This window comes from Scyliorhinus canicula, chromosome 6 (assembly GCF_902713615.1).
Source record: "Scyliorhinus canicula chromosome 6, sScyCan1.1, whole genome shotgun sequence".
Classification (NCBI taxonomy): Eukaryota; Metazoa; Chordata; class Chondrichthyes; order Carcharhiniformes; family Scyliorhinidae; genus Scyliorhinus; species Scyliorhinus canicula.
Genome location: NC_052151.1, coordinates 40,738,866 through 40,756,373, shown reverse-complemented (window position 1 = coordinate 40,756,373; position 17,508 = coordinate 40,738,866). Strand labels below are relative to the sequence as shown.

At 44.6% G+C, this 17,508-nt stretch overlaps 1 protein-coding gene across 1 annotated transcript in view; it reads left to right on the top strand.

The window, feature by feature from the left end:
* Positions 1–1,844: 1,844 nt before the first annotated feature.
* nr2e1 (nuclear receptor subfamily 2, group E, member 1) overlaps positions 1,845–17,508 on the top strand; it is a 61,823-nt gene continuing 46,159 nt past the window's right edge. Inside the window, exons 1-4 of the mRNA XM_038799218.1 lie at positions 1,845–2,507; positions 7,770–7,915; positions 8,945–9,032; positions 15,930–16,156. Of these exons, the coding sequence (XP_038655146.1) occupies positions 2,483–2,507; positions 7,770–7,915; positions 8,945–9,032; positions 15,930–16,156 (486 nt within the window). The 5' untranslated portion in view covers positions 1,845–2,482. The remainder of the gene's footprint in view (positions 2,508–7,769; positions 7,916–8,944; positions 9,033–15,929; positions 16,157–17,508) is intronic.

Sequence of the window (17,508 nt, the reverse complement as noted above, 5' to 3'; positions counted from 1 at the left end):
TTCCAAGAATTTCCAAATATTTGATAGATGTCGCCCCTTAAATAAGCTTTTATTTTGTTTACCAAGGGATTGAAGCCACCGTTTCAACATTTGTATATATCTATATATACATACAAAGTGCGCCCACTTTAAATGCCTTATCGTTCAATAAAACAAGACTTTCTGATTGCTTCAGTCAATCAGGTCAATAGTTTAAGGAAGTTGGAAAGTTTTGAAGTCCTCCCCAATTGCCAAAGTTTGAGAAGTTAGCCCGGTGAAGACTCTTATTCCCCTTGTGGGCACCAAGTGTCCTTACTAAGTGAGCATACAACGTTGTATATTCTGAACACCAAGGGGACATTGAAAGTCCCGAATAAATGATGTAGTGATAATGAAAAATCCCCAGAATTATTTCAGGAGCCCCGCTTTAAGAAGGTTTCAGATGTTGCCAAAATTAAACACACTGCACTTGTCACATTTTATATATACATACAGTTTCGTGTGTGTCCTGTTTAATCCAGTCCAATTTGTTGCTACTTTCAAGCGCAATGAACAATTGGATTGATAGCATCATTTGATGCCCTGGATTACAGATGAATGTAATGATACCTTAACTTCACTGATCTACTCAAGTTTCCAAAATGGCATTAAACTATCTTTATAATGTGAGTTTTCACAGGTCATGTGACCGGTGATGGTCGCTGGGGGCGGATGGGTGGAACTGGCTCCATAACTCGGAGGAGATTTCTGCTCGACACAGAACATGCTAGGTATCCGAGATGACCTAGAGTGAATCACAGTCAAACCCCACCATAGATATGGACAAGAGGATTTGCAGCAAAGTCAAACCCCATCAGTCCACCGTGACCGGTAGTCCCAGCTCCAGCCACTTCGCCAGAACCGCGGCTCGTTATGTCCTTAGTAACGAGGCAGATTAGAAGCGCTGAAACTTTAGGAAGATTTGCTGCGCCCTAGGCCAAAGCATTCCCGAGAGCGAACAACAACAATACGCCGAGCATTTAATCACAGGCAGCAGGTCGAGTGATAGCTCAGAGAGTGAGAGAAAGTATCGAACCTCACAACCCTATCACAGGGATTAGTCACCTCTTGCTTCGCGGGTTACTACCGCTCAGAGGCTTGCCGAGCTCAATAAACTCTAGCTGGGGGGGTGGTCTTACCTCGACACAGATCCTGAAGTCGGCGGTAGATAAGTTAGAGAGGGATTGACGACCTTTTCAGGTTGCATTGAATCAATGAACAGTTTCTAATAACCATACATTGTTGTCACACTGCATAAAGGAGGACTGTTTTCGATATTAGTAGCGCGTCAACATCGTCATTGCACTTGGCTGCGGCCATCCAAGGTTTGACTTGCTGCATTTAAACAGCGCCGGGCAAAACATTCAGAAGTTTATGCATCTATTTCCTTAATGTAGGCGATATCAGCCCCTGGCAGGCGGAACCTCTACAATCAACCGGAATACTTTGTACCCAGGTTACCCAGAGCTAGCAGGCATATAAACCAGTTTACACGTGAATATCCATTTCTACTCACCGGGTGGTGTGCTCTATAGCCAAGAGCTGTAGCTTTAAACTACACTTTATTGAAACGGAATAACTGCCAGGTTTATTGCTGGAGAGCCGTGTGGGAAGCAGTTTACATGAAATCTGCTCCTGTCCAAGCTCCAGTTTGAGAACATGATTTAAAGTAAAACATTTTACTGCGGAGATTTTCTCTCTCTCTTTCTCTCTCTCTATTTGGATCAAATGACAAAGTAACCAGCTCCCTCCTCCCACTCCATTCCCCCACCCCCTCCACCTCTCCGTGGAGAAAAAAAAATCTCATTGTAACTTTAAAAGCTGGATGGAGCGCGCTCAGAAATGCAATTGGCATCTTAAAAAGCTGAAGGGGACTGACGTAATAGTCCAATGGGGGTGATAGGAGAGGCAGTGAGATGCACCCTAGAGACTGGGCAAGGAAGTTTTACCCGGGCTCTGGGGGAAAGGATTGCTTTCCTCAGCCAGCTCCAGGAAGACACAGCCTTCACCCGAATGCTTAGAAGCAAAACGCATTAATTTGGTTCACGTTTACCGGAAGCTGCTGTTTGCAACTTCTTCTACTCTGTCCGGTCAAATTGAAAGTCAGGACTCTTGTTTCTCTCTCGCTCTGAAACCGCTGACAGCTCCTATCGGGACTCCCAGAGGCTCGATGCATGACGGATGGACTGGGTGAATTCACCCACCAAACAAACCCTACCCCCGCCTCACAGGGCAGAGACAGCGAGAGCTGCCCAAACTCATGGACGCCGCCAGCTTGAAGACTGAGTGGCGGGAGGATCGGCTGATTTCCTGAGAAGTGACCCTTCGGCTTGCGGTGGAGGAGCAGAGAGCCGCGGAGGAGGAGGAGGAAGAGTGGGGTGGGGGGAGGCAGGTCAGCGCAGAAGGACAGTTACCGGATTCACTGTGTGTTGGGCCGCCCTATGCTCCAGGATAAACCGCAAGAATGAGCAAGGCCGCCGGATCAACAAGTGGGTGATGTGTCTTAGAAATATCAATTTGTTTTGGTGATTTCAACCTCGAGCGGGAGAAGCATCTCAACTCTGTATGTTAAAATTGCTGGCACTGGGATAGGTGTGTGTTTGTGTTAGATTTACTGATACTTTCAGCTCAGTCTGTCCTCCAGTTAAGAAGCGAACCTTGCCATGTTGGTCATTGTTGGATTTTGCCATCAAAGTTCAGATGTTGAGTCCTGCTGGGCCTGCAAACTAAAATCATTGACATCTCCGCACTTCCACACAATTGCGACCGACAGGGCAGAGTTTTAGTGAGTTAAAAAGCGATGGGGGTGGGGGAGAGAGGTCTTTTCCAAGTTCGCCGGTCCCAGTTTTTGATGGCAAACATTTTTTTTTTAATTTGCAGCTAGCTCCTGGCCACACGCCGATCTGATCTGTACACGAGCTCCAGGACCAGGAGATAAAAGTTAGCGAGGCCCAAGATCCGGGGAGTGTCCAGAAGAGTTTGTCTCCCTCTAAACTCTCAGTGCACTTTTTTCTTTAAAGAGCGTGGATGTGTCCAAGGCCTGATGGATACCTTCAAAAGCAACAAAATTCATGCTTAAACCCCTGATCTGAAGCTTTGCCCAGCAATGGGTTTATTGTCTCCTGTTACATGTCAAACACATGGGATCGATGTTTACCTTTCGAGTCCTACCTAGTGTGTTTTCACCATTTCAAATAAATCAGCAGTCTCACATCTTGATGGCCATCTATAATTCCAGAGTTCCCATATATTGTATCCAGAATTACCAATACGCGGACTCCATGACTTAACTTTAAAGATACAGATTATATGGAGGATTATTATTGAAACCACCCATATTGTAATTCGGATAATCCATATGCGCTACTACAAACCGCTTCCCGTGGCAATGAAGCATTATTTAGTGGTAACTAATTTCTTAAACTAGAATGCAGTAACTTGATTAGGAGATTCTACATTGTACAATACTGACTCCCTTTAACGCGTTCTCTGCCCCCCCCCCCCCCCCCCCCCAACCCCCCTCCTCAAACCCAGGCTTTTCAGGCCATAGCTGCTTGTTGAAGGGGGTGAAAAACAATTTCATATTTTCCTTTATCCCAAATAGGCTGTTAATGCCTATTTGAAGTGGGGGTAATATACAGTCCACAAATCTTCGGCCCCAAACAAATCGCAGGCAAATGGCCCATGTAAGCAAATCGTCAGAAAGCTTAGCCCCATTTGGATGAGATCGATCAAAATGCAACATAAACTCACTCGAGGCGTTGCTGAGGAGTTTGTAATGAAGCCCCATCGAGTATCCTATCGAATAAAGTATTTCGTCCTCTGCAAAGGCTCCACCACACAAGCTCAAAAAATAGGCAAAGCACCAGAGAGCTGAGCGGTTACTGATAGTGGAAAATGCACTATTGCCACCCAGATTATAGAAGGCACATTCATAAATCAACAACCGAGGGGAGGCTCAGGTGGAAGCGAGCGCTTTGGCAAAAGTCAACGGTGAATTAAAAAATGCTTCTCCTCGGACCTCGGCATAGCTAGGTTCAATGGCTTTGAAAACCGAGTTAGAGTTCAGTTCTGCGCCAGAAATAATGGAGATTAAATACCCCCCGTGTGGAAATAAAGAACAAAATATGGATATTCCTGATTAGAAGAGGGACAGGTTTCGATTAATAAATCCTCCACTAGAAGCTAATAGAAAATTATCAGCTAATGAAACTACATTGTGGTCTCTAATTCCCCAAGTTGTGTGTAAAATGCCACTATTGGGGCTATATGATCCTTCAGACACAGCGACCGATGTTCAGCATCATAAACGTCCGGAAAAAAGGCGAAGCCGTATTGATTTTAGTTCAGCAAACGTGAGTTCGCCTTAAGAAATGACTCCTTTGAGATGTTAACTTTAGAACTTTATCTGTCCCTTGCCAGACTGGGAAAAGTCACTGCTCCAGTTCAATCCAGACTTCTCTTGTGTAATTTGTGACTTGTTTAGGCGCAGGGCTTTTCACTTGCAACTTTTTGCCAATGAAAATAATTATTTCCAGTGGGTATTTTTTTGTTAAATTCCTGAGCTATGGTTTGCTAAGTGCTCTGATGCAGAATAGCCGAGTTGGCTTTGTTTTTATTGATGGGCTGTGGAGAGACGGCGAGTTTATTTTGTTATTAACTCTGCCTGCTAGTTTATGTGGAGCACAACAACAAGGGCGCTGTATGGGTGGCAATATAAACCGGCTCGTCCCCCCAACAATCACTTTGCTCAAATCAAAGATAACTTCTTTCAGCGGCTTTCCCGTTGAGGGTAATTACAGTAATAGAATATGCCATATACTTTTAAGTAATAATTACGCACAATAAGTGTCAAATGACCCCCTACTGACAGAAGTTAAAGGCATGTTTCCTAGTGAATAAAACCGCGTTTCTTTTTTACATTTTACACATGTCAAGACTAAAGCAGTCGATCGCCCGATTAGACACTTTGCTGCTGTGTTGATAAATGGATACTGGGTGAAAATTCCTCTTCACTTTCAAACTCGCTCTATTTGGCCCCAGTTGGTTCAGGCTGTATCACTAACGCGTGTGCATGTGATATTATAACGGAGGAGTCTAGAAACAAAAAAGGTTGTTCTGCAGGGAATCGTGTGTTTTGGTTTGGAATGAAACTGAAAAGCGCCTGACGCGGTTGTATTAAACAGCATTGGAAAGAAGGATATTCAGTTGTAAATCATCAAGCGAGCTTTGCTGGAATGAGAACCCTTAAGACGACTTAATAGTTCAGTTTATAGATAGACGGTTTCTTAAACGTGTCTTCCTGTACAAAAGAGAGGTGAAGCGTTGAGGAATCACTTAAAATACTTGGATTTGTTGATTTTTCCAACACTATAATCAATTTCTAACTGATCTTCATAGCATTAATGTTCGCAAGGAACCGCGGGGTTCCAGAGAGTTTTCATCATTAGAACACCCGAGATCTTTTTTATTCCCCCCCTCCCAGAATCTATTTGCACCTCACCAAACGTGAGCTGATATGTTTAACTTGGCGAAGTTACCAACAACACCCACAAAGAGATCCATCTGGTGTCAGTGTGTTTGATTTTTCCAACGTTGGAAAGTTAACTTGTGGGCAGGACCCTTCCAAGGCCAGCTGAAATTGACGCCAAGACGATTGGACCTGCTCCCTATTATATCGATTGATTTTCCCTGGATGCATTCTGGCGTTTCCGAATTCCCATGCTACTGTTTTTGACGGGTCACTGGTAAATCAATGGGCAGGTGGGAACATGTTCACATAATTACACATCGACCAAATTATTTCACTTCCACTAGACGCTGACGTTTATCCAGATATCCGACAGAATAACTGTTTAAGTCAGATTTGACGCTCTATACTTTTCCTGTCCTGGGTCATTGTGCTACTTTTGAATTCCCATCTTTGGAGAAGGTTTTAATCCCCCCCCTCCCCCCTCCCTCCCTCTCTCTCCCTCACTATAGTCCCTTTTTTCCCCTCTTCTTCATCTCTTGTTTAGCAGCTGTCGGGGCTCATTTAAAAAAAGTCATGACAGCTTGTCTTCATTGGGAGCAGTCAGGGAGTTCAATGGGAAATCATTAACTCAACACGTTCTCCCCAATGTCTCCGTCTCGCAGTTTGGCCATCCCAGACATTGTTGTAGCTCCCGCTGTCTGTGCAAATCCAAGTTCCCAAGGTCCCCGCCTTTTTTACATTCCCATGGTCCTGCCAACGCAACCTTGCGCCAGAAAGATTCACACAGACGCATCGTGCTGAGCAACCGCCCCTCAAGGTGCGGCAAGAGCCCCGGGACAATGCTGCGCATTGCAGTGCTGTGGACATCTCGACTAATGAGGCCTTGCCGGCATCACAGAGGATGGACCTAATCGTTTTAAAGATGAACTGGCTAATCAGATAAAGGACCAAGTTATTGCAAACTATGAGTGCAAACTTAAACTTGCAATTTGCCAGCCCCAAGAATTAAAAATTGCCCCCGTGGTTTTTCTCTCGTCTTTTATGCCATTTATTTTCCGGACAGTCAACATTTGTTCTGTGGAGTTTGAGATGTGGAGTAGGATTTATGGCCCGTCCCTATTTTTCCTGAGCAGTTGTTGGCACGTCTTCTCCCTGAGGTTCATGGTGCCAATGAGGCACCCGGCCATGTCAGACCCTTCACCCGCAACCTCACCTTTACTTTCTCTACATTTCCCAATCAATGAAGGATTGCCCCGAAGGGACAGGTTGACACATTGAAGGGACATGGCTGGCGAATTATGTTCAGCGGGTCCAATGAAAACACGCGCGAATGTGTTAAACAAAACCTTCTAAAATAAGCCAACGCTCCCTATACTTTCCCCAAGCCACCGGCCATTCAAAACGTGTTTTATATATTTTTTTGAAATATTTCCATCCTCCCCCCCCCCCCCCCCCAACCTAAGAAACTAAAAAAGAGAGTCGTTTCTGGCCGTTTAAATGTGACATAAGATCACAATGTTAAGGGGCAATCTTGTTCTTTAACATCACAAGCTGATTGAACGAACACAAGGAACTGCTGTCCAACTCAATAGGGGCACGCAGCCACAGAATGGCTGTTGTTTTTTGGTGAGAAAGTAGGTCGATTCCTTAAAACCCATTTCATTTTTCCAAAAGATCTCGGTCTTCCTCAGATGTATACATCTACACTGTTCGCTGCAAATTGCGTTCAGTTAATGCTGCTTTAAGCCTCTTGTTTATACAATCACTTTCTAGTACAATGAAGGAATCTCATTGCTGCAAATCTCCCGGTTTGATACTAATTAATCCTGATTGATTACTAATGTTACATGCAATGTGGCTGAAAGTACCTCTTTGTTGTTAGGAGTTCGAACCTGTCGCATATAAAATGATTTCGTTAGAATCAAAATGATAGGATGTCAGAAATCAGTGTTTTAGCCTCTGGTGTAATTTATTTCGTCTCAGTCTGGGACACTTGAATTAAACTTGAAAGGACAAACCTGTGGCTAAATGAATTCGAATATTATACCTCTGTTTTATTACCAAGGCATCAGGGAAGGCCCCAATACTTCATCGAGAGGGCAATCGCCTCATGATTTGTTTAAGACGAAAAAACTTTATTTCAAGATTGTTGCTAGTGCTTTCTCCCAGGGACCCAGCACCACTTTAGATTGTGATTCTGCTTTGAGATGACCTGTGAGCCTGGTCGACGGGAGCTTTATGTTCAAACTTAAACAGACCAATTTGGCTTTTTTTAAAGGTCGAATTTTGGACATTCCGTGCAAGGTGTGCGGGGACCGCAGTTCGGGTAAACATTATGGAGTTTATGCTTGTGACGGATGCTCGGGGTTTTTCAAGCGCAGTATTCGCCGGAACAGAACTTACGTCTGCAAATCAGGCAACCAGGTACAGACCAACACTGAGAGCCACAGCTTTGCTTTGCACACCGTGTGCTTGGGGTGGAGTAAAATAACCAGGCGCCCCTTTTTTTAAAAAATGCAACTAAAGTACTTTATTTTTTTTCAAAACACACGCGATGCCCCAGAGAGTGGCTTTCCAAATGTCACTTCAAAATACAAAAGGGGCACAGTAGTTAGATTTTCTATATTTTCATATCGCACCCTTTAGATAATGTTCTGTGCCCAAGATACACCTCGTTCGGGTATTATTGGGTATCCATAAAGTCGGATTTGGAGTGATAGCGGCTCTGGGTTCTGGCATTGAACAATGCACCAGATTATTTCCATTCCTTAAAACAAATGAGTTCATCTTCTTGTTCAAAGAAGACAGGACTGACCCCCCCCCCCCCTCCTTTATTGGTTACAAATTGGGGTGGTGGCCGCAAAATATTTCTTGGCCTCTTGCCTGCCCTTTCTGTAAGTTTGATCGAGTTTGTTGGGGCTCCTTTGACTAGTGTAGCTCCTAACTCTGGTCAGTCCACAGGGTTCATAGTGTGCACCTACATTTAACATAAGTCTCTGACATATGTAACTTAACGTTTCAAGGGAGTTTGCTACTGAATCGCCCGCCTATCCTAATAATAATAATAATCGTTATTAGCGTCACAAGTAGGCTTACATTAACACTGCAATGAAGTTACTGTGAAAAAATCCCCTAGTTGCCACATTCCGACACCTGTTCAGGTACACAGAGGGAGAATTCCGAATGTCCAGTTCACCTAGCAGCACATATTTCGGGACTTGTGGGAGGAAACCGAGCCCCCGGAGGAAACCCACACAGACACGGGGAGAAAGTGCAGACTAACGATCACATTTACACGTTCACCTGCCTTCGAGCATTTGAAGTTGCAAAGCAAGTTTGCAACTCGCCCAAACCTCGCGTCTAAATGACGAGTGCGATTTAAAATGAAATATGTTTGACCCCGGTGAGGTATTTCGTGGTTCTTTATTTTGTTGTTGTTATTATCTTTTGAAGGGGGGTTGTCCTGTAGACAAGACTCACAGGAACCAGTGCAGAGCCTGCCGGCTCAAAAAGTGTCTTGAAGTGAACATGAACAAGGACGGTAAGACTTTGGATGTCAGATTCCAGGGCCCGCACCTGCCTGACTGTTTGGTGTTTTTTTCTGTGCAAAGTGAAACAGGGATTAACAGTGTTCCTTTTTAATGCTGTACACCTCGCCCACATATCTCACTCTAAAAAGTGCATTGTATTTTTTAAAAATCTTGTCCTAGATCGAAATGACACCCATTGGAATCTTATTAAGAACAACACCAAAAAAAAGGAATTCCCGAGAGCATCATGTGGATGTCATAAAACCCGCCAGGGCATCGAATTTACTTGATCCCCTTACTAAACCTGCGATCGTTAACTTATTCCTGCTTCGTTTTCTTCCTTCCTTATCGCTGTTCAATCTCTTTTCCTTAATAACTGAAATGTCCAACTTTCAGCTGACAACTATCACTTCATAAAAGCTGGGGGCAAAATCCTGGAACTCCTTCCCTAACAGCACAGTGGGTGTACCTACACCGCAAGGACTGCAGCGGTGCAAGAAGGCAACTCACCACCACCTTCTGAAGGGCAATTAGGGATGGGCAATAAATGCTGGCCTAACCAGCGACACCTAAATGAATTTTTAAAAAATAAAATTCCTCACAAGTCGCCCCAATTGTTGGGGGGGGGGGCTTTTGTTCCAATGCTATTGGTGGACTTGGCTCTGTGAAAATTCGCTTCCCGAAGTTACAATAACGATTACACCTGATAGGCATTGCACTGCTTGTGCTTTGGAACGATGGGAATGCATGCCATTTGGTCCATACAGGCACGAGCAACGCAATCTCTGCTTTCCGTTCCCAGCCCCACACCATCCAGTTCTTGTCACATTACGACACGTGACACAACAAACTATCAAACCGAATGTACTTGCGGTGAATTGCGTGTTGATTTCAATGGATTTCCTTCACCGGGAGTTAATGTCGCTGCTCTTCAGGTTGAAATGTCTTTTTTGTGAGCTTCAATCCGTCCCTTCAGTTGGACAAGGCAATGGATACATTTCTGTGCACATGTCTTTTAGAGTGGGTAATAATGAAAGCATTATTTCTGCTGAAGCTGGTTTTGAGCAGAAAACGGGGCATGCTGTTATACTATATATATTACATATATATATATAGTTTTGGACTAGATAGCAAATATATAAGAATCTGTAACATTTCTGTCCTCACCACCCTCCCGAACATTTTAAATTAGGCAGGGAAAGATTCATCAACACAATGGAAAGTAAGCGGCCACATTTCGCTTGGGATCAGCCCGGAGTTATATTACTTTCCTTGTCAAGCCCTGGCATTTTCTGCTATCTTATATATGTCTACTATCTTTATGGCTCAGTGTGTGTGTATCTCCCCCTCCCCCCCCCCCCCCCCAAAGTCCCTCCCTCTCAGTGCCCTCTGTCACACCCTGGTCCCCTAATGCTCCAGTTCTCTGGTTGCTGTTCTTCTGAAACTGGACATCAAGTGTGCCCGGGCAAGTGTATGACACATGAACATGAACATGTTTAAATCGCATTTCCATCCACCACTCATTCCTTTGGCCGAAGGTCGGCCTCATCCCGACTCCTGCTGATTGCTTGGAGATTTCCCGCCCAGCTGACAAGTCCACGATTCCACCTCCCCACAACGTGGATTGAAATTGACAAATTGTTTCTATTCCATTAATCGGCATCATTAAAGCAGCTCGACAAGGTGTGATTGGGAAAGTACATCCCAGGTTAAATTACTCATGGGTGTCTTTCAATTGGTCTGTTATGTTTTATGGTGAAGATATTTGGGTCTGACGTTTGTTATCCGCAGCGGTCGAGTTGTTAACATTTACTGCACAGCAGTGTGGGACATGCGGCGATTTCCGCATTGCAGATGTTTAGAAATGTTTCACCTGCTCCTTGTATCCACGGAGTGTCCATTCAGTTAGATATTGGAAATGATCTGAGCTTTCATGATACTTGGTTTAACTTAAATCTGACTGTCATCACACCAGGAAGTCCTGGAATGGTTTATTAGACAGTTATTTTCAGAGTTTGTAATTATAGTTTGCTTTCTCAATATATTCTACACGGCAGAGGGAAACTCAGGTGCTGAGATAATTCTTGGGCCTAAATCTAAACTGACGGAACTGTGCAATGGGCAGCTGAATGTTTAAACAGAGGCCAGGCCGTCCCTTTAACCACAAATCGCTCAAAAATGATTGGACGCCACATCTCATTCTCAACGTGTCTGGCTTTAATGTTGCGAAACTTATATTTCTGATTGTAGCACAGTTTATTTTTGTTACTCGGTTCTGTTTGCTCACGGCGGCGGCGTGATCCCTCAGATAGTCACATAGAATTAGGAAGTCAGCAGAAAGCACACCGCCCGAACGGTCTCCTCGGTGCTGCCAAATATACGGTTTTATGGTGAATTGCCATTTTGTAATATCAGCCAATTGTAATACCGGTAACCTTCAAGACGGAAAATCACCTCCCAACTATATTCACCTTTTTTTAAAAAAAAAAAGCACATCAGAGTCGATTATTTTGTGTATCATAGAATTTACAGCGCAGAAGGAGGCCATTCAGCCCATCGAATATGCACCGACCCTCTGAAGGAGCACCCCACCCAATTGCCCTATTCCCGCAAGCCCACTTAACCTTTTTTTGCGGGGTACTAAGGGGCAATTTAGCATGGCCAATTCACCTAACCTGCACATCTTTGGACTGTGGGAGGAAACCGGAGCACCCGGAGGAACCCCGCGCAGACACAGGGAGAACGTGCAGACTCCGCACAGACAGTGACCCAGCGGGGAATCGAACCTGGGACCCTGGAGCTGTGAGGGCACAGTGTGTTAGAAGCTATGGGCCCGGCTTACACTCATTAACCAGGAATACGTCCTTGTCAGCTGAGTGATTTGCCCTGATGATAATGGTGTATAAACACTCAACCATGTTCAAATTTGGAATAGAGGGGCTGGTTTAGCTCACTGAGCTAAATTGCTGGCTTTTAAAGCAGACCAGCAGCACGGTTCGATTCCTGTACCAGCCTCCCCAGACAGGCGCCGGAATGTGGCGACTAGGGGCTTTCACAGTAACTTCGTTGAAGCCTACTCGTGACAATAAGCAATTTTCATTTCATTTCAATTTTGGTTTGCTCCCATTTAGTTGTGCTGAGATCCACCAGAATTAGAGTCAGACTAAAGATTGTAAGCTCCAGTCAGCTTTCCCCATAACTCATTTCCTTTACAGTTGGGATCAATCTTTGTATCCTTGCAGAGCCTGTATCCTTTCCAAAGCATGTATGTCCATTTTGAAGTGTGTTGGAGAAAACAGTGCACAGAATTCCAATAGTACTCCGGGTGCATTATAACCTTCTATCCAATTAGTTCTACTCTTCAGACCCTGGATGCTAACGTTCTACATGCTTAATGACATTGGCTCAAGGTTGAAAGTGGCCACTTTATTGTTACTCCCAGGTTCATTTAAGGTATTGCTGTAATAATTCTACGTTCATATGTACTTATATTCCCCATGTTTCATCCAATAAGCATATTTTAAACCATTCTCCATTTTGCTTCTCATAAGCAACTGATTTAAGTATTCTTTTCTGTAAATCACCAGCTGGATACTATATTTTTACAGCTTTCACTACTTTATTGTAACTTTCCAATTTAACAAATTCACAATTCTCTTCTACATCTAGAATATTTATGCAGATAAGAAGCATCAAGGGCCAAAGAACTGACCCAATTGACATTCCAACCCATCACCTCTGCCCCACCTGAGACAACAATCACACGGGGTCCCTACTTATGATCCAATAATTAATCAAATCAGTTTCTCTTCCTTAGAATTCTTCTTTTTGGTTTTAATATAAGTTTTTCAGGTGAAACCTTGTTGAAGGCCTTCTGGAAATCCAGGTGAACATAAGAATGCAAACAGGAGCAGTAGAAGGCACTAGGATCCCCTGCTCTACATTCAATAAGATCTTGACTGTCTCACTAGATCAACTGCACAATCCCTCCTCACTCCCACATCCCTTGATTCCCTTAGTGCCATCTCTATCTTAAATAAATGATCGACTAAGCAGCAACAGCTATCTGGAGAAGGGAATTATAGAGATTTAGAACTGAGTGAAGAATTCCTCATCTCAGTCCTAAACTCGTTACCAAGCGTGACTCTTTACCCACGGGAAGCAGGAAGCATCCTCTCAGCATTACCTTCTCAAGAATTTTATGTTTAGATCACCTCTTATGCTTCTAGGCTCTGGAGTCCAGAGAATAATAGGTCAACCCAGTCAATCTCTTTGTCCCTTCGTAGTACCAGAACTTGAATATTGCAGAGAAACAGACATGCTGTCGAAGTTTTACGTCTTGCACTCCTCTGGACAGATGCAGGAATGCCAAATTTCAGAGCAAACAACAATTTGTTCTGTATGAGTAAAATGACGCGGATTGGTTGGCAGGTTAGCTCTGATTGGTTAAGACATTGTCATGGAGACTGCACCAGGGAGCTATTGTCAGACATGCTAAGAATTACACTGCAATCAATTGGAGATTATCAGTCAAGCTCGCACTTACCTTGCTTGAGCTTCACATATTCATCTACAGTGGCCTGTTCTTTGTAGGCAAAATTAATAAATCCAGGCAGCGTATCTTTTTGAAAAAAAAAGCATGGGGGAAGTAATCCACTGGTGCATTTGCGATGGCAATGTCTCAAGCCATCGGTGGCGACTTGCCAACCAATCAGCATCTACTTTCTCATAAATTGTTGATCCCTTTGAAATTTGGCATTCTTGCCTCTGTCATGCTGAGTATAAGACCAACAACGTTTGACAGCATGTCTTTTTTCAGCAATGCTCAATCTCTATAGCTTCTATAGCTCTTGGGGCTAAAGGGATCAAGGGTTATATGGCGGGGGAGATGGAATCAGGGTATTGAACCTGATGATCAGCCAGGATCATAATGAATGGCAGAGCAGGCTTGAAGGGTCGAATGGTCTCCTCCTGCTTCTATTTTCTATGTATGTTTCTCTGCAGAGGAAGGTAAACGGCATTTTAAACCTTATTGCAAGGAGAAGTTGCAATTTAATTTATAGAAATAGGTTTCATTTATTTGGCACCTTTCAGATCTTCAGTCACCCTTTTAAAAAAGAAAGCCAATTAAGTACTTTAGCAAAGGAAAAACAGCAGCACATATGTGCACAACAAGCTTCTGAAAGCAGCAATGTGGTTTCAGAAACCTGTTCTAGGTTTTGGTGATAGAATGGGATGTATTGGCCAGAACACAGAGGAACCCCTGTTACATTCACGCCACACAAGTGCCAGGCAATGACCATCTCCTACAAGAGAGAATCTGACCATCGCCCCTTGACATTCAATGGCATTACCATCACTGAATCCCCCATAATCAACATCCTGGGGGTTACCATTGATCAGAAACTGAACGGGACTAGCCACATTATTAGTGTGGCTACCAGGGCAGTTCAAAGCTAGGAATCATACAGCAAGTAACTCACCTCCTGACTCCCCAAAGCCTGTCCACCATCTACAAGGCACAAATCAGGAGTGTAATGGAATACTCTCCACTTGCCTGGATGTGTGCAGTTCCAACAACACTCAAGGAGCTCCACACCATCCAGGACAAAGCATCACACTTGATTGCTCCCCCTCCCACAAACATTCAAACCCTCCACCACCGACAAAGAGTGGCAGCCCTGTGTACCATCTACAAGATGCACTGCTGTAACTCACCAAGGTTCCTTAGACAGCACCTTCCAATCCCGCCATCACTACCAGAAGGACAAGAGCAGTGGATACCTGGGAATCCCACCACCTGGAGGTTCCCCTCCAAGTCACTCACCCCCCTGACTTGGAAATATATCTCCGTTCCTTCACTGTGTCTGGATAAAATCTTCGAAATCTCACTTCAAGGACTGCAATAGTTGCTAGTAGGCAGCTCACCACTACCTTCTGAAGGGCAGCGAGGGTTGGGCAATAAATGCTGGCCTAACCAGCGACGCCCAAATCCCGTAAACGAATAAAAGAAAAACTTGCTGAGTGTGGAAGTTCACTGTGGGCAAATTGACTGGCTGGTTTCCTGCATTACAGCAGGGACCAATCTTCAAAAAAAGCACTTCATTGGCTGGGAAGCATTTTCAGATGGTCTGAAAGTTACGAGCCGCACTATAAAAATGCAAGTGATTTCCCGGATTCAATACCCTTTTCAATGGCGCCAAGAGTTATTTTGTTTCTAGTGGACGGGGGGGACGGGGGACGGGGGACGGGGGGGGGGGGGACTGGAGGCCGGGCTTCTGTTTAATATTTCATTCAAAAAGCAGTTCCTTGGATTGTCCACTAGTCCCTCAGTACTGCATCATCCATAGGATTAAATTAAATTGTTCTAATTTAGAGGTAAGAATGGTACCTTTGAATCAAAGGCTAACAGCTATTTGTAATACCCTCGAAGCAATGGGGGAAATTGACTTGTAGCTTGTAAAACACTTAGAGAGAGGAAAAAGTCACCATCTGTTTATGTTTTGCTATTCTGGCACAGGTAAAATGTGCTTCTCAATCTATAATTACATACCCTTCTGGACTAATCCTTTGTAGAATTGTTATTATTCCACCCGTTGCCGATGTTAGGCTAACAGAACTGTAATTGCCAGCATGATACATGTCCCTATTGTATTGCACAATTTTCCCCAGCCCTGTATAAATTCTTCTGCCCCCAATGATCCATTCATGAAGATAGCGAGTGCCCTCTAGATTTCGGCCCTATTTTCGAACTACGCTAAACTCTCCGGCCAAAGGGATTTATTAGTCCGACATTCCCTTCATCTTTAAATTATAAGAATTTCGAAAAGGAATGAACGGGTTGAAGTACACCTGATTCACGTCGCTCTGCCTCCTCCAATGATCTGTTCTTGTGTTTTCCATTATAGCTGTGCAACACGAAAGAGGACCGAGGACATCGACCATAAGGAAGCAGGTAGCCCTGTATTTCCGGGGGCACAAGGAGGTCAATGGAGGAGTCACCCCATATCCAGCCACCGCTTTACCCGGGCCAGCTTTCTTCACCGCCGTCACCCAGTTAGAAACCCACAACATCGATCTCACTACCGGGTCTGATCGCCAGGCGCTGGTGGGTTTACCACAGCCAACTCCCAAGGTAATTGACCTTCAAACACCAGCTGCTTTTACATAGCAACAGAGTCAATGAAGCAGCCAGGAAATTGATGCAAGTTCAGTCATTGCTACAACCGTAACTCAGTGTGGCCAGGTTGTGTAGGGGGAAGTGTTGGTATTCAGCCAAATATTGGACCAATCAGACAGGGAAGCCAATTGTACCTTAAACATCAATGGTTGCAGAAACTAATTAGTCATTCTACCTCCTCATAACTAAAACCTGTGGCTTGCTCCGATTTTCTTTGTGGTGAGCAGTGACACTACTGCACAGACGTGCAGGTTAGGTGGATTGGCCGTGCTAAATTGTCCCTTCCGCCCATATTGCCCTTTACCGTCCAAAAAGGTAAGGTAGGGTGATGGGGATAGGGCGTTGGTCGGGTGCTCTTTCAGAGGGCTGGTGCAGACACGATGGGCCAAGTGGCCTCCGTCTGCACTGTAGGGATTCGATGACATCCGGATGTAATTAGCAAATACCCCCTAGAGCACCCTACCTAAACCCACTCTCCCGCCGCAACCCCGCAATGATCATGGCCAATCCACCTAACCTGCACATCTTTGGACTGTGGGAGGAAACTGGAGCACCCGGAGGAAACCCACACCCACACGGGGAGAACGTGCAGACCCCGCACAGATATATGCACATTGACACACAACTCTCTCTCTCTCACACAATCCCCACACCCATGTCAACATGTCTCCCGAATTAAAAGTCCCACTCCAGACGACTTCACCTCCAGTGCGGCATTGAGCGAATGCTGCACTGTTGGAGGAGCTGTTGTTCCCATGCGCCGTCAAACGGAGGCTCGATTTGCCCTTCCGGGTGGATGTGAGAGGTCCCAAGGTACTATAGTGAGAGTATGGGAGTCAATGCCACTCTCCTGGCCAAGACCAGCCCCTCCTTCATGATCACCTTGCTGTGCACACACTGGCTACCGCGTTTCGCACAGGACCAGGGTGACCACACTTTAAAAAAAACACACCACTGACTGTAAAGGGGTTTATGAGGTGCCGAGGTCAGGAAAGGTCCGGTATAAATGCAAGCCTTTTCTTTTTCCACATACATACGCGGAGAGGCTATTTGACAGAATGATATTTGTTTGTAGACATTTGGTGTAATATAAGGACGATGGCAATAGTTTATAGCAGCAAATGTCTATTGTTGTTTGCTATAGCTGAAGGCTGAACCCACGCTAACCCCATGTGAAAAGATTATCAGTTGACTAATCCGTCATCGGAATATGGAAGCGCGGCAGTTCACTTTTCCCTTTGTGGTGCTGTGCTGCAAACCAGCTCCCATTGATTGCAGCACAATATATCTGACTACAGTAAAATGCT